The 26346-nt window shown below is 38.9% G+C and overlaps 1 protein-coding gene across 1 annotated transcript in view; it reads left to right on the forward strand.

Moving 5' to 3' along the window:
- The window catches only part of DIRC2 (disrupted in renal carcinoma 2), a 63125-nt gene that overhangs the window by 30664 nt on the left and 6115 nt on the right, over positions 1-26346 (forward strand). Inside the window, exons 4-8 of the mRNA XM_021399948.1 lie at positions 761-1026; positions 7211-7340; positions 12384-12492; positions 13116-13183; positions 18189-18316. Coding sequence (XP_021255623.1) covers positions 761-1026; positions 7211-7340; positions 12384-12492; positions 13116-13183; positions 18189-18316 — 701 coding nt within the window. The remainder of the gene's footprint in view (positions 1-760; positions 1027-7210; positions 7341-12383; positions 12493-13115; positions 13184-18188; positions 18317-26346) is intronic.

Genomic DNA, 26346 nt, shown 5'->3' on the forward strand with positions numbered 1-26346 from the left:
ACGTCTGATCACTTTTTGGAAAAGTCAGTGTGGAAGGATTCTGGCTGAATTCCACGTTTAGAAGAGCCTTCCAATAAGTTCTTTCTTCTCGTTGTGCTAATGTGAAGCCAAAGGTTGTAGAGACTTGGTTGCTTGGAAGTTGTATTTCTGTTTTGTCACCAGTCTTATCTGTTAGATCTCAATGAGTGTGAAAAATGAGAAGAATCTGTGTTTCCTTGGCTGTTTCAATAATTTGTTGAGAATGGCCAGATTGCTGCAGAAGATGATTCTCTTGGAAACATCAAGAGCCCGGCCTCCTCTGTAGGCAGAGTATTTTGCTGAAGTGTTTCAGTTTTTAATCTGACATAACTAATATATATTCTCTGTTGAAATTTATGCGGGCAAGGGGTCAGGTTTAAGAGGCGTGTAGTTTAAAGCTTTTCTGCTACTACACCTTTTCTGCTTTTATATTCTATTATAATATATATCTATATTTTTCCTGGAAATAAAGTCCTTTTTATTCCCTCTTCCTTTCTGGCTTTGAAGTGAATGTTTGCTTCTCCATTTATCTGAGGTAATGAGAACAGAATAGCCCTGGATTCTTTAAATCAGTTTAATTGGGCTTTTTAAAATGTATTGAATATTCTTTTTTCTGCACAGATTTTTTATTTGTGAAGTCACTCTATCTCAAGAACCCAGCATCTTATGTGCTGTTTATTTATTTATTTTTAAAACAGGCAATTATCATCCAAATGCCCATCATCTCTATTCTCTATTCCAGGCTGATTCACGGAGGGCAGCTGTTAAATGGCTTGGCGGGGCCAACTGTGATGAACGCAGCACCGTTTCTTTCCACGACATGGTTCTCTCCAGATGAACGTGCGACAGCAACGGCGATTGCCTCCCTGCTCAGTTACCTGGGCTCTGCTGGCGCGTTTTTAGTGGGACCTCTTGTAGTGCCATCTCCTAACGGAACGTCGCACCTCCTATTGTCACAGAGCAACACTGAGCACATCAAGGATCGCATTGAGGCTGTGCTCTACGCAGGTGTGTTTTTTTTTTTTTCAATTAAAAAAAAGTTAATAATTATAAAACATTTGCATACTCCCATATTTGTTCGGTGCTTGTGAAGCACTACCCTCTAGTGGCTGGTCTGCCAAGGGAACAGTAGCTAACTGATGGAAAGTAATGAAGTGGTAAAATGTTCTAGTATCAGAAGGGTTACTTTTTTTCCCTTTTTTTTTTTTTTTTTGTAGGGAAAAAAAAGTTAAAATAGTGTCAAATACAGATTGATTCCAAGAGAAGTAGTTCAACTGTTTGTATCAGAAGAAACATCTTCTAGGAGAGCTTGTGCTTTCCCAGAGCTTCCGAACTGTTGTTTGCTTCTCATATTTTCAATAAAAAAATTCTTCGTGACAGGTTGTTTTTTCTTCTATTTCTGGGAGGATGGAAATCTTATATTCTTCCAGCATTAAATTATTTTGTGCATAAATTCAACCTTAATTTATGACTTGCATATGGCTTTCAAATGTGATTAGATTATTAGTATCTAAGAATCTAACATTGGAATTAAACTCAATTGATTCTGATTTTAACTAAAACCACCTAATTCTTATGCAGCAGGCAATTTCAATGAAGCGACAACAGTTTGGTGCAAAAAATGCTGATAGAAAATTCACCTGATACAATATAGATTTTGTTTCCCTTCTGTTTTTCATGCAGTGACTTCACAGCTCTTGGTGTTATTTAGAAAAATCAGCTGTATTTGGCAGCAAGTTGTAAGGAAGAAGAGATGCCCAAATGGCATCTCCATCATCATGGAGTCTATGATCTGATTTTTTTAAATGGATATAAATGGTACGGCGCTAAGAGCAGCTAAACTTTACTGTATCATGGCAGTTGCACATTTGATTTTGTTTTTCTTAAAATTCCAGCCTCTGAAATGCAGCCAGGACTTAGCCCTCTGCATTCCAGGAGTATTGAAGTATATATGCTGTGTAGTTTATGTTCAGGTTTATGAGATTGAATTAACTGTTTGTGATCACTTATTCCTGGCTGTTATTCGTATGGAAATTTTGTCAAGTTAATCATCGTTTTGAGTGAGGTCCACTTTACTGTTCATTTTAAAGAATGCATAGTACGTGTTGGATTACTATTTTTATCAAGTGTTTGACTCTTTCAAATAATCTACTTTTTACTGGACTCAAATCTATTGAAATAAGGAAATTGGGGTTTGGTTAGGCCTTTTCAGAGTTAAGTATTATCATAGAGGCCAAAAAATTTGTGGAAAATAAGAGAGACCCCTGGGAAGGAAGGAAAAGTGAACACAAGTTGGCTTGTGTTCTGAGGGGCAGCCGATAAAGGGGAGCAAAAATCCAATGATTACAAAAGGTCTTTAGCCCATTCTTTTTTCCACGGAGAAGAGTTCATTGGCCTGAAGGAAATACAGTTTTGTGCCTAAAACTACTTATTTGAGTCTGTTAGCACAAGAAATGTCACTTTCAGCAGCCTGTTAGATTCACTTCTGTTCTGTTCCGGGAGGCTTTCCAGGGCATTTTCTTCAGATGCTAGGATAGATATGTCTTGCTAGCTGGGTTCAGAGATCTGTCTTGTCTGCCCAGTGTTTCAGCACAGCTCTTTCTGCCATTGAGTCAGCCAGGGCTTGGCAACTGCCCATCCTGTAAGCTTGCTTGGAATTGTTGGTCCCAGCTTAAGATCATCCTACAGCAGCTCTTCAGATTCCTAAGATATGTTTTCTGGGGGGCATCTGTAGTTCTTACTTTGTTCAAAGTACTTTTAAATAGATAGCTGGGTTTCTTTGTGCACCTACACTTGTGGTGTTAGCGATGTGTCTTGTGGGGTCTTTCCAGGATCTACAACTCCTTCTGCTGTTCAGACAATAAAAAAGAGATGGGTCCTGAATGTCAGTGGCCTCTAGAGGGTCACAGTGATGAAATAGTCACTGGTTTGAAGTTGGTAGAAGCTATCCCAAGAGATGATTGTCTTGCATCCCTCATGAGGTTTGTCCTGTCTCAACTCAACCCTACTTCCCTAGAGAGCTCAAGAGGCAGCAGACCGTGCTACCTGTTCCTTCTATGGAATTGGAATTGGACTCAAGTGTCACAGTTCTTTAGTCAGTATGTGGTATGACTTCTTCCTGTAGGATCTTAAATGAAACTAGTTTCATAGGATAGGCACTGCATTCTTCAGTATTGTGGGAGCTTGTTGTTGCAAGAGGTAGCATTAGATGAGTGGCATCCAAAATGTAGTTGATGATTTTTAAAACTCTAACAATGTGAATTGTTAACTTGGGATCAGTAGCATGCCAAGAGTGTGCTGATTTTCTCAAACATGATTATGAAGCAATTGCTTATAAGTCTATTCTGAAATTGCTCCCGTATTTTCTGTGTTTTATTAAATTGCTGTTTCTTTATCTGAAACGTGGTCTAAGAGCTTGGCTGAAACTTCACAACCTCTTTCCATGTCATCTGTCTCTACACGTTCTGGTTCACAGCTGGAATAATACAGATTTAGCAAATCAGGATTGAATTGTATTACTTGTATTGCACAAGGAAGCTGTAGTCGTTACAGACACAGCCAGAGCTTTTAGCTGTATACTTTCCTAAATATTGATGAAAAATCATTATTTGTCTCAAAATTATATAATATACATATGTGCATGCATGTGTAAAGTATGTATGTGCATGTGCGTATATCTGTATATATATATATGTACGTATATCTTACGTTTCAGATGCAGGCTTCTCTCCACATTGATATTCACATATCATGACAATGGCTCCATAGGTCCCAAAATGTAAGAAATAGGTCAATGTTGTCTTTTACTTCCTTTTATTCCTTTCTTGCAATCTAAAACTTGTCCTGGGAATGTATTTTTCTTTACTTGGTCTGCTGTAGTAAATGGTGAGCTTCCCAATGAAGAAGCTGTGCAAGATGTAAGGAATCAGATGCATTTGGTAGCACCTGAAATTTCAGTAGAGATGCAAAGGTCATACACAAGGCTAAAGATGGCAGTAAAGACTTCTGTTCTTCAGTAGAGGGTATTGCTTGAGTTTTGGATAGGTTCCAGAGTGAATTTTGCTCTTTTCTTTTGTGCATGAGGGCAGTGCTTGCAACGCAACTTCATTAGCCTAGGAAGTATAACACTGGGAAACATTAAAGAGTTGCAAGACAGTACAACAAGGACTGCATGCTGAATTTAATAATGGGGGGAAAAAAATGAAGTGTTACCATACTGCTCCTACTGCAGCAATTTGACTGGCAGGAATCTTGAGGTAACCCTTAGAAGAGGCCCCAGATGAGCACCTGTTCTAAAATATTACCGTGACTTTAAAAAATTATCAACCTGTTTTATATTCTTTATAGAAAGACATAGTCTTTCCCCTTTTGTCATTGCAGTGTAATAAAGTTGAATAACATGCACCTTGAACAACTTCTGTTTTTTGTGTGATCACATTCTTGTTTGGCTGTACTCATCTGTAGCTGCAGTTATCTTCTCAATATGTAATTAAAGTGTGCGTATGCATGTCCGTAAGTTGCTCTGAAAGTAATGCTTCCTATTTATTTCCATGGAAACGACAGCAGATACAAAGAGCAAAATAGCACTGTTCAATTGAGCAAATTCTCAGCTACAAAATGCTATTTTTGAACGTAGTCACCACCATTAGCTATGCATTTTCGCCAGCAATTAACAGGAGCCTGCATGCCACCTTTTATTAAAAAAAAATTTGCACCAGTGGAGTTGACACACTGTTACTACTGCTGAAACACACCACCCACTGCCTACCTGTGCTCACATCCACTGTTTGGTCTCCATAAACATTCAGCGAGTGCTGATGAATGTCAGTGGATGCAACTTTTTCTGCACAAAGGAAGTCACTGAGGCACCTTTGCTTCATACATGCTTCCATGTCAGATGCCATTGCGTCAGACTGCCCTTCTGCTGGCAACAACATGTAACAGAATATTGGTGGGAAGGTTCAGCCTGGACTGCCATACCACCAACATCTGTCTCTGACATCATGGGCCAACATAATAAAATAGGAGGCATTAGTTTCGGAGCAGCCTTTGTATATATGCATACCTACAGACCTGTATAAAGATGTCAATGCAGGAGGAGGGGATGAAGAGCTTTTGGCAAGGCTTGCTTTGTTGTCCAGTATCATCCTACAATGGCGGAGCTTCCTATCTCTTTCTTAGATCTGGGATAATTAGTTGTGGCCAGTTCTTTATTCATTCGTGTTCTCAGAAACAGTGTACTGGAAGATAGAAGTTAATCTGTTTACTGGAGACTTGAGGATTTGTATTTGAGGCCCTTGACCGTCGAAACCTGTAATTAGACCACAATAGGAAAAAAGACACTACATAGTTCAAAACAAATCCTCCCGTATTTGGTCATGGAGGCTGGCATTGTCACGTTCCTGGTATGCCTTCAGAACAAATCTAGGGTCAGTTTCTTTTCCATACACTCCCATCCCAATGTATAGCTGATACACTTATGGTCTGAGTGTTGTTTACTTTTCAGTTTCCTGAACTTATTTTCTTTTGGTTTAGCAGAAGAACTGGCGAAGTGCCACATTCATATTGATTTTTTGAAAAAGGAGAAAAGCAGATGAATGTGATGGAATGTCCAGCTCTGCTGGAATTTATTTGTGGTGGTGGTGAGCACTTCTTTGTAATAAGATCACAGGTTCTTTTGAGATAACACACTTGAGCTATGCATTTTTCTCTAGCAGCAAAGAATCTTGTTTCCAAAGGAGATAGCAAAAGTATCTGGATTGAAGATTGTGGAGTACATGATATATATTGTCAAAGGCCAGTAAAACAAATTACTTGGATTGAATGTGGATTTGTGGAGTTGTTTTTCCTCGTAATGTCTGATCATGGGTCTTGCTGTGTATTTTCTGTGGAGCGCTCATCACTTTGCAGGTTCAGGTCCAAATTTGTACTATGAAGTTTTCTGAAGATGTAGAACACATGCTGCTAAACAACAGGAGCATCTGCGAACAGCTCTATTCTTTTTTTTTTTTTTTCCTTACTAGCTGTGTTCTCTCTATTCCTGAGCCGCGGCTGCTCCTATGCTATCCTGTTTATTTTCTGTTGACATGCAATACTGTTTGTGTCCAAGGTGCTGCCTTGCTTGACCTTTTATTTGCCTTCATCATCATGTACACTGAGTAATTGTCATTCCACGCCCTGGTCTTCCCCAGTCCCATTTGTTAAAAGTCTCTAGCGCACCGTTACCTGGCATTGCACCATCACAAGGAAATGTGACCAGATCTTCATAATTCTCTCTAAAGAGAAAAACCAAATGCCTTCCTTTTTTTGCTTCACTTAGTTCCCTGTGTGAGCCTGTTGCTCTTCAGCTCTTGTCATCAGAATGGACTGCCAGTATTTCTTTATCACACTGATTCTCCATCTCCATTTGAAGTGGTGAGCAGGACTAGGGAAGTCATCCTGCCCCCGTAGTTGGCAGTGGTGAGGCCCCACCTTGAGTACTGTGTTCAGTTTTGGGCACCTCAATACAGAAAGGACATTGAGGTGCTGAAGCAGGTCCAAAGAAGGGCAACAATGCTTGTGAAGGGCTTGGAGAATATGCCCTACAAGGAGAGACTAAAAGAACTGGGGCTGGTTAGTCTGGGGAAGAGGAGGCTGAGGGGAGACCTCATTGCTCTCTTCAAATACCTGAAAGGTGATTGCAGTGAGAGTGGGGTTGGTCTCTTCTCACTGATGACAGGTGACAGGACAAGGCAAAATGGCCTCAAGTTGCACCAGGGGAGGTTTAGGCTGGATATCAGGAAAAACTTCTTTACAGTAAGGGTTGTTAGGCACTGGAATAGGTTCCTCAGGGAGGTGGTTGAGTCACCATCCCTGAATGTGTTTAAAAACCATTTGGATGTGGTGCTCAGGGACGTGATTTAGCGGTGGGTTGGTAGAGTTAGAGTAGTATGGTTAGGTTGCGATCGAACTTGATGATCTTGAAGGTCTTTTCCAACCTGAGCAATTCTATGATTCTATGATTATAAATCTTTCTTGGGGAGGGGGAAGAGAAGTCCTCCTTCAAGTTCTGCAGTTCTGTTGTCGGGAGCAGTAAAGCTCTTGGGGTGGGATTTATCTATCAGAGGCTGGCTGATAACAACGCTGTGCAAAAATAAGTCTTTCACTGCTAACAGTTGTTCTCTGATTTGTTTTTCTTTGCCCTCCTGTTTAGAATTTGGGATGGTTTCCTTGATATTTTCCGCAGCGTTGGCCTACTTCCCCTCACGCCCCCCATTCCCTCCCAGTGTGGCTGCAGCTAGTCAACGGCTTAGCTACAGGAGGAGCTTCTGCAGACTCTTAAGGTAGGTCCTGACTGAGCTTCCACTGAAGAGCTCAGCACCTGAAAAAATGAACACAAGTGTGCTTTAATCTTCTTGAACAAACAAGTTAGTTTGTAGTGCTTTTAAACGCAATCAAATCAAATATTAATGCTGAAACATTAAAAGATGGTAACTACAAAAAAGCAGACATTAAATTTTAAGCGGGTATATTCCAAACCTTCATGTGAGCATCCTTCTGCACCAGCACTGCTGGATTCATTCTGTTAGCATGGCTTTTCTTATGCAACGCTTCTGTTTCATCAGGTTATACAAGATTGTTAACAGAGTGCGTTCTGCTGAGTGTGAGGTAACAGTTAGCAGAGCTGGATGTAACTAATAAGCTGCTTTGTTCCATGCTTTTTATAATGGAATGAATTTGGGATTTGCTTGTCATTCAAGGGATATACAACTGCTTTCATTCAGTTATAGGAGCAATAAATGAAATATCTGAAACCATTATACGGTCTATTAGATCTCATTGTTTGTTAAAATATGTGGGGATACGAGTGTCACCAGATCTGTTTCTGGACAACTTTAGAGATGGGTTAGTTTTCTCTAAATCTAAAGTTTGGAGATAAAAGAAAAAAAGAAAAATGTTAAAAAGAAAGTGACATCTTCAGCTTTACAACTTTTGCTATCTGCTTAGATTTTAAGATTTTTTTAATAAAAACAATCCCTCCCTCACTGTTTGTAGAATGCCTTTTGTAATGGAAATATAGTATCAGAGCAACTGTAACATTAATGCTGAATAATTGTGAAGGCCTGTGCTTGGTATGTGGTAATGCATAGAGGAACTTGCTGGGGCAGAAAAGATCTTTGATGCAGAGTATGATTGATTTCACTGGGGAAGTTCAAACTCTTGCTGCAGTTTTTTTTCTTGTAGTAATAGGAGATGAATCTATGTAAAATGGGCTGCTTAAAACTTGATATTTTTGGAACTTCAGGCACTATTGTGTTCTGTTCTTTTAAAAAGTCTTTCTAGAGTCAGCAAAAGCAACGTCTCCTGTTATCATTGTTTTCCTCTGGTGGGTTTGGAGGCTTTTGTTTCAGTTTGGAGGAGTAAATTTTTTGAAAAAATAGTTACTTCTATGTGTTCATACTAGAATTGGCTAATAGTTGGGAGAAGATGTGAATACAGCTGGCTGGTTAGTCTGCAAAGTGACCTACTCAGGGTATTAAAAAATAGCAATTCCCATAAGGACACTTAGCACACCCAATAATGCTGTTAAATGCCCAAGATGGTGTGTCGTGAGACCCTGCCTGAGGGCTGTGCTGTAAAAATGTTGCTGTTGAATAGAAATCCGAACAGCAACGAACCCTGCAGGTAAAATATAAAATTTCTGTTGACGGTACTCTACTTGGGAGCTTAATAACTACGGTATTGCTTGTTCGGCATATTGTAAGTACTGGGCCTGGGATACTAGTAAGTTCAGGAGATAAGCAGCAAAACTGGCTTACCATTCAGTCAACCAAACTTAGGAAAACAAAGTAGGCACACTTAAGTAATCAGCATAGTTCATCAAGTCAGGTCATTGTCTTCCTTCCCTCTAGTCTTTATGCATTCTTCCATTCTACATCTTCTAAAGGCACTTGTACATTCCTCTGTACATGAAACAATCAACAGTTCATCATTAAAACCACTTATCTTAGGCAGCCTTTCAGCACCAATCCATCAAGCAAGGCGGGGGTTTATAAAAGAAAACTGTATCTGCTGTGCTTCAAGATAAGTCCATCATCTGGTTCATTAGGCTTCTAACCTCTGTTGCCTGCCTAATCTAGACTTTGTGATTCTTGTGAAAAGAGAGTCTGTGTTTAGACCTTGTGGTGTATGCTGAAGGTAATCAGCTGATAACTATGAGGAAAATGTGATTCTTGCCTTTGTTGCAGACTTGCCCTCTGGTGGGAGAACTGTGTGTGTAAGGCATTCAGGGTGTGTGTGAGCTGGTGAGCTGACTTCACCTAAATGTACACCAAAAAACATTCTTGAGAACAAGTGGTCTTCATCACTTCCCTCTTCTCTGCCCCAGGCTTCAGATTTTTGCTTCAAAAAAAAAGCTGTGTAGCATAACTCTACCACTGAAGTTCTTAACCTCTTTTCTTGGGTGCCAAAATGATCTGTGACTTCTTTGCAGCTCCCAGGCTTCTTCATGCCTTTGGGTTGTTGAGCAGTCTTCTTCATGAGCTGCTTCACTCAGAGATGTGTTATATAGGTCTTCTTAGGGTCAGGCATCCTCTGGAGGGGGAGTTGCTTCAGAGCATGATTTTTTTTCTCCTGACTTGAAGGATTCCTGCTTCTGGCAGATTATAACAATTAGCTGATCTTGGGTTATCTCCTGATACCAATTTTCTGAGCCTGGGAGTCGACAGATTAGTCATGGTTTGGGAGCTAAGCCCAATTCTTTTAACAGTCTATCTCACACTGTGACAAGCCTAGTTTGAATTTCATTAGAAAAAAGTACTGTGCCCTTTCTCAGTTTCTTTGGTGAAGTAAATATGTTTTTTTCCCCCATATTTCAGAACGTGACAAAAATTTCCATGGGAAAAATGCTCTTACAAGTAAATTGTTGATAAGAGAAGAAACAGTGATTTTTGCTTTCAATTAATTAGATGCCATTAGCCAGTTATGTGCCTTTATATTTTCAAGGGACTGTAAGCAATTTTGAAATGTCACAGTAGGGTTTTTGTGCTTCATTGTTACATTCATGAAACTTTCACATGACATCACCGTCCAGCCTGGAAGCTGCTTGGAGTATGTCTCATGTTAATAGACATTGTCAAAGTTATTCTGAAAATGCTGACTGACTTTGACAGGGCTCTCCTGTGAACCAGCCTGTCTTATGGATTCTAGTAGCATTAAGTAGAATTCTGAAGAAAAACAACAACAAAACAGCAGAAGAAAAAGCCAATTTGGCATTCCAGCAGAATGATTTAACGGAGAGCCTAATGCTGATATCCTGTCATAAAGGCTGATATGATGGAAAACAGTGTGGGTTCACCAGCTGATGGTGTGACAGACAGCACATTTTTATATTTTCAGTGGAGCAGTTGCAAAATAGCAAAAACAAATACAAGTTGCTGAAGCCATGAAAAGTAAAGCTGATACTTAAGACGTGCGTTTCAATTGGCTTTGACACTTACTGTAGCCAGTGCTGGCTGTTGCTGTACAAGAGGACTCAATGACATCTGGTGACTGGTGCCACTTTGTCACTGCCACACACCCTTTCTCCAGATCGGTTTCCTTAATGGGGAGACTGGGCAGGGTGACAGTGTGGGCACCTCTGTCACTGGAGGATGCTGTGATGCAGAGCTGGATCTGTGGTACTGGGGCTAGAAGTTGACCGTGATGGAGCAGCTTCCCCATGTGCCATTTTGTCTTGGTCCTTGAGTTAGAAAAGACCAGAGTCAAGTAAGGAACCAAGTGCTTACAGCCCAAAGTAGCTCATTAATGAAGTTCAGACAGACACTCAAAGATTTTGAATATTGAGCAAGTGTTATTTTGGAGCAGTGCAGTCAAACTTGTTCCTTCTTTGCAACCTAGAACATGGCTATATAATGTCCATGCAAAATGGGACTTTCCCTTTTATTTTACTCTGCAGGTACTGAAATAGCTTTTGCATGGGTAGGATTAAGTAACATAAAACCTGCCTTAAGAGATATCAGGATGACACAGGATAGACTAGACTTGAGAGAGTACAAAAGTTGCCAAGAAGACAGCAAATGCATTAGCATTCGGAGAAATATGAGCAGTGAGTGGAAGAGTTGGAAATCTGGTAGTTGTTTTTCTTTGCATTTAAAAAAAAAAAAAAATCTGACATGAATGATATTGAAAGAGCAGGATATGTTCATGTGATATAAATCTGTTATTCAAGATGAGGATGTGTGAAAAAGAACAGTGTGTAGAAAGAAAAGAGTGCTGGCTAGGGTGCTTTGAATCTTCGAAGGGAGTAAAATAGTGTAGGCTGCAAGCCTCTGAATGTTTTGGAGAATATTTGGAGCTCTTTCCCTCCCATTTGGCTTTTGTAACTATGTGCTATCAAATTGCAGCTGCATACCAAGGAACTGGTGGTACTGCTGATCAATATCAATTTTATGTAAATTGCCTGGGGGGAAAGAGGGGGTCACGCTTCATGTTTACACAGGTAACCCGTGGGATCACCGTAAAGTCTCTTCACTTAAAAACATCATTGTTGGAGGAGTCCAAAGTATGTTTCCTGTTTTTATTCCCAAATTGAAACATTTTAGAAGAAAAGCTGGATCCACCTTAGCAAGGGTGTTGCATTTAGTTTTGGTTACGGCGATGGGGGGGACGAGGTGGGGTTGGTGGTGATTTTTGTCTGGCAGCTCTATAGTTGTGTACAGTGAAAATAACACAATTTGATGCTTAATCTTTTGCTGAATACTAAAGGTTGATTAATTTTAATTGGGGGAATAAAGCAAACATGTTGAGTGTTTAGACAGAATATTAAACTTGTCTCTGTGTTTTGATAGCTCAAACTGTCAGAATTTTCCACTGTTGCAGTTGCTCTGCCTCATTATGAAAAGCCTCCCTCTCAACAAAAGAAGTAAAACCACCTTTTCAAAAACAAACAAACAAACAAAAAAAAACAAAAAAAAGCAGTACAAAGCTCTGATTTTATGCTTGAAATATGCTTTTCCTTAATTGAATTAATGCCTTTTGTTCCTAACATAAATTTAGGCTAAATAGGTTGCCCATTCAAATGCAGAAGAATTGAATTGCGGAAATGAGAAACATATGAGCCCAGCACATTACAAAAATGGTTGAATGTGGAGAGACTGGCTTTTCTTAATGTCACAGTGCTAAGGCAGTAACATCCCAGCCACTTGGATTTTAGTGACTTGTGCGGATATCTTTGTTGTTTTTCCTGGCTCACTCATTCTTCAGACCTCTGCTATTTTTCGTGATGGGCAGAATATAGATTCTAGACTGTAATTTACTCTAGCAGCTAATCTTGCTGCAATTTCTAATATAAGCTGCAGCTAATTGCATTTGTTTTGTTTTCATAGCAATTTCCGATTCTTGATGATTGCTTTAGCCTATGCTATACCACTGGGTGTTTTCTCTGGCTGGTCTGGCGTTCTGGATTTGATATTAACACCAGTTCATGTAAGCCAAGTAAGTATCTCCTGACTGATAATCAACAGCTATTTTGTAAGTGGCATGTTTTTATTTTGCACTAACATACAATTTTATCAGGTTTTTATAATACGTATGAACCACTTTTCTACCGAAACGTTAAACAAAATAAACTATAGCTTTGGCATTCCAAGCTGTCAAGATCCTTCCTGCTGACTCTCAGCTAGTGGTTTGTAGTTTCAGAGCTGCGTACGCCTTTTGACAAGAGTGAAGAGGCAGATAAACAAATGGGAGTATTGTTGGCTGCTGCACCTTTAGTAATAGAAAAATAATGTTTACCAGATGAAAAGGATGAAGTGGGGGAAAAGGGGATTTCTAAGCTTTTGATAGAGTACAGTAAAAATCAAGAGGACGTTACTTGGATGACTCTATAAAGAGGGATCACGTTTAAGGTATAGTCTACTTAATCATACTTTCTTTGTAGTAAATTTTGTTTAAAATATTCTTTAAAAGGTCTTGCATCTTACGTTGTTGTTGGGGGAGTGGGACATGGGATGAATTTGCTAGCAGTCTGCAGCCTCTGTGCACCATTTGTTCTGAAAATAACATCATCTTACTTTCTCTACTTTCACACATTTCTTTATTTTTCTTTTTTCTGTTAGGTAGATGCAGGCTGGATTGGATTTTGGTCTATAGTTGGAGGCTGTGTTGTTGGCATAGCGATGGCAAGGTAGGAATAATTGCATCCACTTCTGCAACTGTGATTTTCATTTGGCTTATGCTCTTAATAGTATAACTTGTTTTTTCTCATCTTTTAGATACTTGAAATGGAAAAAGAGTAGTTCTGGGGTTATGATGTGTTTCTTGTAGAGCAATATATTTATATATTCCATGTTACTCCTCTCTGAGGGTTGAGAACGCCACACGCTTGTGCCTTGATTCAACAGGTCGTACTGTTAGTCCTGACAAGCACTTCCTATATGTTCTTTTAAAATGGTTATTGTGAATTCAGCTGCCTGCTATTAGGGAGAATCCATTACAGCACATTTGGAAAGCATTGGAGAAATAGTGTCTGTCTCCTTCCATCAATAATTTTGGGCATATTGATTCCTGGAGAGATATTGAGAATGTAGCACAGGCAGGTTAGACACAGTAATTGTATGTTCCACTGCAGAGAAATTACTCTGGGCCTGTTTTGTCAGGCTGCTGGATTTCTGTATGGCTTCTTTCTTTTTTAATGTACTGCTATGTGTTGCACTATGGCTGTACCTACACTTCTTGTGTATCCAGGCACAGATATCTCTGGCCATCATGAATGCTGAATGATCTGAGAAGTGAAAAAGTAAGGAATGGGTTGCCCTTCCAAAAGGCTGCTGCTTTTTTTTAACTTCAGTTAGATTCCCTTTAAAAAAAGAAAAAAAAAAAAAAAAAAAAAGGAGGTAGAGAAAAATGTTTTCTGGGGGTTCCTGAGCAGTGCATTTATAAAACTGCTTAAAACCAGCTGCATGTTCCCCTTGCACTTGAATTTCTAAGTGCTATCTTGGCTTCTTTATGCCCACTCTGGTTCTGCAACAAGTTCAGCAGAAGTGCAGGGTTCTGTCATTGCAGTTGTTGTGGGATTGTGGAAAAGACTTCTTTTTAGGACAGAAACTAGAGATTTCTTCTACTCTTTTTAAACTTGCTCTGTATCACAGAGTCATTAAGATTGGAAAAGACCTCTAAGATCATCTAGTCCAACTGTCAGCCTACCACCATTATTTCCCACTTACATCCCTCATATTGTCCTTCAGATGTCTCTCTGGCCCACCCCTCAGCCTAGAACAAGGCATCATCAGAGTACACAATGCATAAAAATATGGGGTTTCTCATCCTGTTATTTTGCATGCTGCCTAGAAGCTGTCGTAGGGGAAGAGGAAAAATCCTCTGGCTTAGGGAGGAGAAACAACCATGTCCCTCTGGTTCTCTCCAGATGCAGGCAGAAGGGCTTAGTCTATCAAAAGAAAGTTCGTACCCTATTTTCTTCTAAAACGAACTATTTTTGATTGCCAGAGCTCAGAGACGAGGTTTTCTTTCTAAGAGAAGTAGATATGTAAACCCACCTGCTGTAAATGATCTAGATGCTGTAGCAGGTTACCTGATGTTAACAGATGCCATGCCAACTTAATCCTTTCCATCATGGGTTAACCTCTCCTGTATTTGTGAATTTCAGTAGTAGAGGGGCACCCTTAGCACTCAATTTGTTAGGAGAGAATCTGCTGACTTGGTGCCAACATGCAAATCGCAATCTTTATGGTAGATTAATTTATTTAATATATTGCCCTGGTTAAGTTTCAGGAAATGCTGACAGTCTCCGTAACTGCTTCAAAATTGATTTCAAACCTCGTTGAGTACCAGTACTTTGTAGCATCCAGAAATTTGCTTTTGGATAAACTGAAAAAATACTAACAGTCTCACTCCAAATATGTCTTTCTAACTCGGGCAATACGTAGTTCAAATGGGAGCGTTTGCACACACCCTGTGAGGGAGGGGGTGATTTGTCACTCCTGATGGATGGCTCTCCCTCCTAGGTCTATTCAGCATTTATCTGTGTAGGGCTGAATCAATGATGAGTCTGACTGTAATCTGCTGAAACTTGTAATTAGGAAAATTAAGTAATGATTCTTGTCAAGGGTGACAAGCTGATGTATTTTGGTGTCAGAACTATGATTTACCAGGCAAGCAGCTCTCTCCCTTAACCACTCCTCAGCAAGCCAGATTTTTTTCTATTACTTTTTTCCACTAATTTATCAAAGCAAAATCGGTACAGTTTGGGAATCTGCTCTTTACATTTTCGGCAATGCCAATTCTATGACTTAGAACAGTAACAATCTGAGGCTCGCACTGGAGCATTTGTTCCTGCACATCACAGTAGGTGTTTAGGTCATCTGTATTTAAAGTTGTGCCCAGTTTGGAAACATATTTATCTAATTTTCCAAGTGGTATGAGTTTTCCTCAGCACAATACATAAATCCACCTACTGCTGTCCCGATGGACATGAACTTATGTATGCTTAGCTAATTTGTGCGATGCATTTTTCTAATTGAAAAGCTTGGGCTATTCTGGGCAGCTGGCAGGTGTTTTACCCTTGGCTGGCAGCTTTCGAATGATACTGGCTTGAAGAAAAGCAGTGTCGAAGAGGTATGTTCGTGTTATTGCATGGAAACCTAAATCTATTCCCTTTTCTCAAAATTTTTTTGGTCACATTTACTAATGATCCTAGATGTTTCTGAGGTTTTGTCATTCACAGCTCAATCTTTCTTTCTGCTTTTAACCTGCAGTGTTAGTCAAAATGCTGAAACTTTATGACATGGTGATAATTTCCTTAGCAACAGACGGTGTTGTCAGCAACACGGGTTTGTGACTTCAACTGTAGAATCCAGACTAGGGCTGATTTTTCCGGGTTACAGGAGGCTGCTACCAACTGTAGGCTCAGAGATCTGTGTCCTGGGGGTGGTAAGGGGAAGCATATGCCATCTGTCCTGGTGCACCTACTTCTTTAGCAGATGCAGGCATTCCCATGCATGCTAGATGGTGAACAAGGATTTAAACAGAACAGAGTTTTGAAATTTGATATTTTAATTTATCACTTTTAACCCAAATACTTGGCTAAAAATATTAAAATATTATTATTATTGTATTGAAACCAATATTCTGAAAAATTGAGTTGTTTTTATAGTCATCTATATTCTTCTGCAACCAGACAAGAAGCAGAAAGCCCCCAATTACTGCTTTCAGACTAATTTACTACGTTTTTTTTTCTCCTTATTTCTGTTGCTGGCTAAATTCTGAAGCTGATAAACCCTCCAGTTTGTATCAGACCTTTCTGAATTCCTGTGATATTTGAGAGCTCCTTGGAGCACATTACTACCTGATATCCAAACCAGGTTCTTTGTGTCAGAAAGAGTAGTGGCAGCTCAGTAAAGGTAGATATTTGCTCCACTGAACTATCTTGAATAGTTTAGATTCTTGTCCTCCTCCTATCTCCACATATACCTGCTAGAAGGATAGAAATAAAGAATCCAAACCTGTTGTCTCAATTCCCTCAGTGGAGGCTGTTTCTCACTCTTCCCATCATTAGATGGGATGTACACAACTGCTCTTCCCTCTAAGAGGAGAGAATAGTGATTTTTGTCTGCCAACAGGCAAAGCAGGGAGTCTTTGGGGAAGAAGTCTGAAGTTGATGTGTTCAGAAGCTTTTAAAATTGCTGATTTTGACCTTAGTGGTCTGGAAGAATAATTAAAGAAACTGACAAACTACTGAGAAGAGGTGATCGTGATTGCTGGATTTGAATTGTCGGAAAAAAACAACAGAAGCAGCTAGCCTCTGACTATTGGGGATTAATGCATAAGCCACTTAACACTGCAGTCATAAACTTTCAAGATTATATACAGCATTGATCTCCCTCTACTGCTTATTGAATTACTAGTTGTTAAATTCAATGTAGAATTAAAGCTTAAGGAGAATCAAAATAAGAGGAAAAAAGTGATAATTTTTGCAGGTGTCATTACTCATACATCTCTTTATAGTATATAAAGAACTAGGATTCCTAGCCTTCAAAATGTAGCATTTATTTGTTACATCAAGGAGGCTGTATGGTATCTGCCTGTGAAGTGATCCTTGTCAAGGCAGAAAAGGCAATTTGTTTGTCATGAACCAACCTAGGTGGATTGTGCTGCCATCAGCCTAATAGAAGTAGGAGACTATGAGTGCAGAAGGCATTCTTTTGACACATGTCCAGCCCAAAGTCATGTTCCTAACCTACAGAAAATTACCAATGGAGAAATGATGTTGCCTTTTCTTTTTTAGTATCCAAGTTGAAATCCCTTTGGAAAAGAGCATTAGCGCTGATAATTATGCTATGTGAGTGGTGCTCAAATGCATCATGTCTTCTTGAAAGGAAAATGAAAAAAGATGAGGAAAAAAGCAATTGAAGCATCACATGGTATAAAGATCACATTTACCTATGTAAAACAGACTACCCAAGCACTTGTGGTGATGGTGTCCCCCAGGTTATCACTGGGGAAGTGTGTAGGAGGTGATGGCACAAAGATTCATGGTGTCTGGAACATTTCAACCCAAGACAGCCACTGGCAGAGTGACCATGTGTGAAGAGTTCCTGCTTTGCCTAAGCCATTGAGAGCTCCATCACCAATTTCTTTGAGGGTCAGAAGTTGTTCCTCATCATCTTCCATCTAGGGATTCTAGTACTGGGAGTTTTGTTGTTTCCCATAGGAATGAGTTTTGGAAGTTAACTATGTCTTGAATGAAATGCATCAGCCTCCTCATATGCTAATTGTGCAGTGTGTCTGCCAAGGGAGACTGGCAAACACTGGCAAAACAGCAGTGCAAGTAGTGGTGTGATGTTATGTCCAACAAATGCAAGAGAAAAAAAATCCTCCCTATATACCAAGTCTTTTCAATTGATGCCTTGAGAATTTCTTGCTTTGGTTGTTATTTTGTGACAGCTAGAAAATCTATGGCTCTTCATCTTGACAGCTAGAAATATCACCATTCTATAAAAAGCATTTATTTTTATTTCTGAACATGAGAAATGATTTTTAATTTGTTTTTATGGCTTCCAAAATGTTTAATGAGAATTTACTGAATTAATTGTCAACCATCACGTTTAAGTAATGTGAAAATTAGCATTTGTACTGCTCTGATCTGTGGGTTGTTTTTTTTTTTTTTCTTTTAGATTTGCAGATTTTATCAGGGGCATGCTGAAGTTTATTCTGCTGCTGCTTTTATCTGGAGCAACGTTAGCATCAACCTGGTTTACTCTCACCTGTCTAACTAGTGTCACCCATCTGCCTTTAACCACAGGTATTGACAATGACTTTAGTTCATATTATTTATAATCTGTATTGCAGACATACTGTTGATTTACGAGTGCACATATATGATAAATTGGTCAGGTATCTTTAGCAATATGGTAATTTTGCCAAGAGCAAAAGAAAAGGCTTGGAAAATTCTTCTGAATTCTCTTAGCATTTTTTAGTTACTTCATAAAAGGATTAAGACAAAACAAAAAAAATAGTAGTTATAGTAACCTAGACTACACAACTAGGATTTATTTTGGGACTGAGCACTTTTCTTTTGTGAGTGTTTTGGAATAACAATGGTGATTAAGTAATAATAATAAAAAAAATAATAGTCCTGTGTATGGGAGTAGTGTTGCATATAATAAGAAATAGAGACATGTTTGGGAATTCAGGGCTTTGAAACTAGCGTTAGTTGTTGGAAACGTGCTGCAGTTTAAGGTGAGCCATGGTATCGTCAGCTATCTGTCTCTACAGTATGTCGTCTTTTTTTTTTTTCCCCCACTGGTATTACCTACATGCAGGTTCAGGGGACAACTCTAGCCCAAAACTTACTCATCTTTCACCTCAAAAGGATGGGAAGTAGCTGTTGGCAGGAGTGGAGGAAAAGATCAGAGCTGTACTCAAGTTTTCAGTTGGCTGTACTCTCATTTGAAAATCAGCACTGTTTTTTTTTTTTTTAAAGCTGTTCTCCTTCCTGTCTGCACCAAAGGATTGATATACCCTTGATTCCAAGACCTTCATCCAGCAGAGTAATGAGTTATAGTAAAACTAAACCATCAAAATTTAAAAAACGTGTTTTTTCTTTCCTGTATTTAATAAAGAGGTTGTTGTGGAAAGTATTATATAAAATACTCCTTTATTCAAATTAAATTTTATTTTCAGTAAATGTTCTTGGCACATTGCATGTGTCACAACTATAAACTAGAAGCGGGTACAGCAAATTGAAATACACGATCAATCCAGAAGAGAATTTCACTCTCTGGATGGTGATTGGTCAGATTCATCATTTATCTTGTGATTTCAACTTTTTTCAAAAAACTTTTCTGCTGAAATAAAACTTCGTAGATAAATCAGACTTCATCGTGGTTGTCATAACAAATGACTACACTTTTCTTCTCCATCAAAGCTAAAATAAATGCAATAAAAGCTCTTACTTTTTGTGCTTGTCTGCTTCATTGCTACAAGCCTGCAGTAATGTAAAGTTTTACAGTAACTCAATCCTCTGAATTGATGCAACAAGCCAAATGTCCCTTCAAGTCTATGCATAAGAATGAAGCAGAGAGGTTTCAGGAGGTGAAAGTCATTACAGATGTATTCACCAATGATCCAAAACAAAACCCAACTCTGGTTTATTTTTTTTGTCAAATTGCTCAGCATGCAATATAGAGGAATTCCTACTTGTTCAGAGCATGTTTGTGCATTGCTGTCATTACTGTGGTATATTTTTCTTTTGTTTTTAGTTTTGTTTTTGTTAGGTCTGCCACTGTCAAGGCATAAAAGTGTAGCGGATATTTAGCATATCATATGAAGTATGCTGAACTTAGCATCCCATGATAAAAAAGGAGAAATTGAATTCTTCTTTTCATGCAGTTATTGTTTGTTCTAAAATGAATAGGTCCCTAAATTGAATTGTAAATTATCTTTTAGATTTTTCAATCTGTATAAAATGTGTTCATACACATTTCCCTGGAAGCGTGGAACTCTTTCCTATAAAACAGAAGATTATATTGAATAGAAATGCCATCAGTGTAGTGCATATCTCTGGAAAAAGAGTCAGCCAGGCCATCAGGCATTAGGGCATTAGGCATCAAGGCCTGATGTGCAGCCACCAAATTGTTTCTTTTTTTCTCCTTTTTGTAATGTTTAAACTTCATAGATAATTTGGGGAGGTTTTATATCAGCTTTTTCTTGTTAAAGTTTGTATAAAATAGATGTAATGTGCCTGTTTAATTTAGATCCTCGTACGCAGAAAAGCAGTGTTATATCTTTATGAAATACTCTGTTATGGATGGGAACACACAAGCTATTTAAGCTAATTTATGGGACTTCATGCTAGATTATTCCTCAACATAATGATGCGGTACGATGATGACCTGTGCGTTCCACAGTAATTGGGAGAAATGGTACATTTGAATTGATTTTGATGAGCTTCTTTCCTTTTTTTTTCTTCTTTTTAATTAAAAGTTTGAGACGTAGAGTCTATCAGCCAAAATATAAGAGGCAGGCCATTGTCTGCCTGCTTTGTAAAGTGGTTTGAGGTAGCCGGCTAAGATAGAAGTCACTCTACATACTTGGTGGACCAGTGTTGATAGTGGACTTCCAGGTAGTCGTCCTCTGAGTGTTTTTGTATGGTTGGAAGTCAGGCAAAACAAAACTCATCACAGTGGGGTTTCATGTTTGTCTGTACGTTTTTGTTTGCAGTAAAGCTTGTGTAATGCTTTGCACATCAGAGCTACTTTGTAGGCCTTGCAGAAGACCTGTCGCAACACAGGGATCGTTACGTTACTGAGGGCAACAGGATGTGATGAAGCCAAGGAGGTGATAGGGAGGCTCTTTGGCTTGTTTCTGTCCCATGGCAAAGAACTCAAGTGTTTGGCTTGGCAGCGCTGCTCTGCAAGTGGTGGGTCTTGAAGCATGCTTCTCACACAGTCTCATTCAAATGTTGAGGCAGAGCAAGCAGGGTTCAGAGCTGACTGTTGCGGAAACTTGTGTGTGTACCTTCGATCTTGCAAGGATACTTTGCTTTCTAATGAGTTAGCTTCCATTTTGTGAGGGGTTCCCTCCCTCTCTCCCTCTGACAGCGTTCTCTTGAACAGGTCAGCGTTTGCCCTATAAAATCACAGGCATTGCCACATTCAGCAGTATCTGGAGACTCCTGAAATACCCAGATGGTGGAGTGCTGTTACATTTTAAAGACAGGCCAGTGGCTGTGATGAGGAAGCATGATATCTCGTGGGCGTCTTTATACTGGTCCAGGTGTTCATGAGGGCTTCACCCTAGAGATGAAGGCAAGTTCATCTCAGCTGATAGCTGACTGATCCATAGGTAATGTTTGCACCCATAGGTGGACCTTGCCAGTGGTTTCACCGAGTCCAAAATAGTGTTTCCCTTTAGTAAGTGGATATTGCATAGCGTATGTGCTCATCCCCCTTTCTGAAAACCCTTTTCCTGTTCTCTCATCGGGTCACCAGACTAATTCCTCACCTGGCTATGTTTGCATGCAGGCAGGCTTTTGAAATGCTAAAACAAAAAGAGAGTTTGGCCGATTATTCATACTAAAAGAAGGGGAAGAAAATATCTAAGTACTTCTTTTTTTCAAAAACAAACAAAAAGCTTCTTTTAATCAATATACTTTGTAGCATTTGTAGTAATGTCTAATTTAAATACTGGAGGAGGAATTGTGTTTGAGAAAATAGTCACAGTGAAGTGTTTCATCCTGCACTTGTTTATATAACACACTCCTAATTCCTTATAAATAGGCACAACATCATCTAAAGATCTCCTATAAAAATGTAATTACTTAGAATGGAGACCTTTAATGTAGATATTAAAAATCAATGACTGCTTTGTGTTTCCTTTAAATTATATTGTTTAACGTTGTTTGTATTGTGTAATGCATGCACTGCATTGCATTATCATGCAGTTTTTCCTCCTACAACAGGGTGAGACAAGTTTTATCTCAATTTTTGACTTCTTAATGCATCTCCCAAAGACTTTAGGGAAGGTGTATTTGGAGTCATGTGTATGAGCCATAACAGAACCATAACTGCCAGTGTGGAGAAAAAGAAAGCAAGGCAATAATAACACAGAACCATCATAGCTGCTATATCTTCTATCTCAAACACCTCTCATCGGCTAATCACAGCTCTTAAAAATCCTTCATTCTGAAATGAGTTTTCATTTTAAGCAAGCTTGAATTTTCTTTTAAGAAATTTTAATTTATATTATTTGCATTTTTCAGCTAGTTTCAAAGACCATTTTATGTAGACATTGGGTATTAAAATAGTTTTCTCCGTTGAATTCCCAATGCAGCTGCCGATCTCTCTTTCTCTGTGCCAGGCCCATTGTTAGTTTGCTTTGTACTGAGCTTCATTATGTGAATTTATGTACAAAGGGAGGCTTTGACCCCAAATAATTGTGTAACGCATTGTAATGCCAGTTTCAGTATCTTGTCACTTTGTATAGCTGGTAGTATCTCTGGATACAAAAGCTAGCGTTTTCTAAAAATTGATATGCAGTGCTAGTTGCTTGCAGCTCAGATGGAATGTTTTCAGCCTAGCATATCAAGAATATTCTAATATTTATGAGCACATTCAGCAGAATTTTGCTTTACAAAATCTTTAGTGGTGCTGCATGGCAGATACTCTGAATACTGTGGCAACTCCTCAAGTTGATTACTTTATTTAGGTTAAGCAGTCTAAGCATTATTTTTCGGGTTCAGCAGATTGAACATTATAAACACGTCTGTATCCTCATCCTTATTTGCGAAGCACAGTATTGAAAAAGAGGAATATTAGTTATGTAATACTGGTTGTTTCATTATTTGAGTTTAATTTCTTCACTGTAAACAAGACATACGAATCCATGCTGCCTCAAAGGATAAAACTGGCCTGAAAACATGGAAACCGAGGCTTTTTTTTCTGGCTTCAACATTCACCTGTTGCTTATGGCTGTGGGTAGGTCTAATTACTCCCCCTCCTATTGTACATTTCCAACTCATAAGTTTGCAGTAATGACCTTTGTATTCCTGATGGGGGGTGAAGATCACTCGCCAATTTCTTCTTTTTTTTTTTTAATAAAGCAAATACACTGCTTTCCAAGCAAGTTCTGCTTGCTTTTTCTCTTGGGTAGTATATTGGACAAATGCAATTTGATCAAATTTTTGTTTACATTTATACCTATATCATGAGATAAGAATTTGATCAACGCATGCTGGAATGGAGATTTATGCAATGAGACATGGATGTTATAAATGCAGAGAATAGAGACATCCTTTTACTGTTTTTGTTTTGTTTTTCTGTTTTTGTTATTGTTTCTATAAGTGATTTATAGTAAAAATTGCTATCTTACCTTGGGGCAGTCACATTTCTCATGAAAAAACTGAAGGAAACCTCTTCAATGACTGTTCTTAACATTGCCAATAGCAAGGATTAAGTTATAGAGAAGTTTCTCTCCACTTTTACAGACTTGAGGGAGTTTGATAGGAACTAACTTTGACTTGTTTAGCTTATTTGTGAAAATACTGAAGTCCACAAAGTATTCATCCACATAAGCATTATCCTTTCATTTTGGCATTTGGGATGCTATTATAACCAACAATAACAAAATGCCCTAGATCTCCGTAGGCTTCACTTTAAGTTGTATGCAACGCCCATGAGAAATGTTAAGTTGTATTTACTTTCCTGTTTATCTATATGAAGTTTGTGCGAGTCTTGTCTCAGTTTGTCTGAGAACTATTGCAAAATGTACAGTATTCAAGAATTCTGTCAAAGGACTTTGGAAGAAGATGCTTCTTTGCACTCGATACTGCACTAATGTCTGCATTTCCTTAGTAAATACAACAGCAAAATACTTTTTTAAAAAAACAAAATGGTAATATTTCACATTGTCTATTGGAAGTCAGCCAACTTGTATGTGCCAATGGGATGATAAGAACCATTTAGATTCTTGGAGATCCTTCCATTAATTTAATCTAGTTTTGGATTGGGCTCTGTAGTTATAGATGAGTGATGGTGTATTTTAGAATGAAATTTGTAAATGCATTTCAGGACAGCCTGGGAAGTTCTGGAAATTTGGTTGGATGTCTGAGAGAGAAATGCGAGACACCTTCTGCTGTGTTGTGAGCTCATCCAGGAACAAACAAGTGGCCACTGTCACTTAAATCCTTTCCTTGTTCTAACTCGTAATTTACTTGTTTCTAGTATGAAACTCTTGCCACTGCAAGTAGCTGGAGGGAAATAAGTCTGTTTCTGGGATACAGGCATTAATTTATCTTCCTGTAGCTAACGACATGCGATAGAATGGAAGCCAAAATGGAACCTGATTTCTTACAGCTTTCTCCTTTTTGTGATAAGCCACTGTGGCAACATCAGTCCCAAATCACTGCCTCGCTTCCTCTAACTAGTAATATCTGTAGTGACATTATCATGACTCACTTTGTTCCCTGCTTTCTTCCTGGCATTGCACCTCAAGCAGGAATAGTGCATGGCTAAAAGGAGTTGGAGCCTCCTGCCAGGGTAGCTCCAGGCCAGTTCTCTAAAGCAGCTGTGCTTAGAGTGGGCATGTTGCTTTTCCAGCTCTTCAATGTGTGAAATAGCTACCCAGATCTTTAAAATGTGGCACTAATTGAAGTAGCTTAAAGAAACCCAGCCCAGTTCCATTATTCATGGATGCCCTCAGCTGCTTCTGTCTCAGGTGCACACCTTTGCACGTAGCTTCACAGGCAGTTAATTCCTTTTCCTAAGGAGAAGTGGGCTTTTTCATACCAATAGCATGACGGAGTTCCCCAGCATATGCTTTTGTCCAAGCATGTGCAAACTAGTTGTTTGTCCTTGATAGAATTTAGAGCATAGTATTAGCTTCTTGGCAAATCATTTTTTTGTCTTTTTTTTTAAGTTGTCAGCGCTTTCGTATCCTTATATTAATTTCCATTGACTGTCATCGAGATTGTCTTAATCGAAAAAACATTTCCTGTAACTTCAGCAGCTCTTCTTCTACAGTATAAAATCCTGGTAATTAGGTTCGTTCCGTGCGAGGTCACTGCAGTAGGAAGGAAATGGTCACCATTAATAGGTGGTATTCTCTCTGCTGCAGTGTCTTGTTGACTTTGAGCAGGAATGTTAGGCGTGTGCTACTTAGTGTGTGAAGGAAATGTCTGGAGATCCCCTCAGTTTGGAGGCATGCCATCACCCTGTTCTGCCTGTTGGAATGTGTGGAGGAAGCACTGGTCATGTTGCAGAGGTGCTGTGAGCAGCCCCACTTCTGATGGTGCTCATTGAATCAGCCAGCAGCTTCATGACTGTTTCCACTATTTGGGGTTAGAATACAGAATTCCTCTTTGCTATTGCTTTTTGCTTTTGGGAAAGTTCTGGATGTCTTCTAGAAGTTGCAAATAGCTATCTACGGATATCTTTAATTGAAGATAACAAGGGGCAGATGTTCATTTGTCTTCAGAGATTCCTTGTATTTCATTCCTGTGTTGGCTTCTCAAGCCAACACAGATTTCCAATAGTCAGATTCCACATTCAGATTTGCTGGGTACATCTGAAAGCAGTTACAGAGCATTAGAGCAATACGCTCTAACACCATCTTGTTGGAGGTTAACACAGATTGTGTCTTTTTTTTTTTTCCTAACTTGTGACCCAGAACATTCTAGTACATTTGGGGGACAAACAAAAAGCAGAAGGGGCCAGCTGTCCTTCCTGAAGTTATACCATGTATGTCACCTTTCTGGCTGAGTCTTCTGTCTTCCTTTTCTTGTCCAGGCAAACCCTCTGTAGAGAAAGAAATATACCTCTTTGCCTTGGAAGCAAACCACATCAAATGAAGGATCTGATAGATAACCCTTTCTGCTGTATCTTTTAATGCCTTGATCTCTTTTCTTCATATTTTAACAAACTGTGATGTTCTTTTTTCTTTTTTTAAACTGGAAGTTTCCTGCTTCCTAACAGCTTCACTGCTGAAAGTCTGAACAGTGCTTAAGAGAAGAAAGCAAATTAAACAGAAAATGCATTTTCTACTTTATATAAACATATATATCTGTATTGGGGGGAAAAAAAAAAAAAACTACGGATTTAGTAGCAAACTGCAAGTGAGAAGATGCTATAAAAAGATTTCCTATGACTTAATGCTTTTGCATCTGAAAAAAATATTCTTTACGTTATCTTGTCATTTTGGTGGAAACTTGAGAAATTAATTTCCCCACCTATATGCCTTCTAATTGTTTCCTTATACTTTAGAATCACAGAATCATAGAAGGGACCTTTACGATTATCTAGTTCCAACCCTCCTGCTATAGGCAGGGGCACTTCC

The sequence above is a fragment of the Numida meleagris genome, chromosome 5, assembly GCF_002078875.1.
Source record: "Numida meleagris isolate 19003 breed g44 Domestic line chromosome 5, NumMel1.0, whole genome shotgun sequence".
NCBI classification, from domain to species: domain Eukaryota; kingdom Metazoa; phylum Chordata; class Aves; order Galliformes; family Numididae; genus Numida; species Numida meleagris.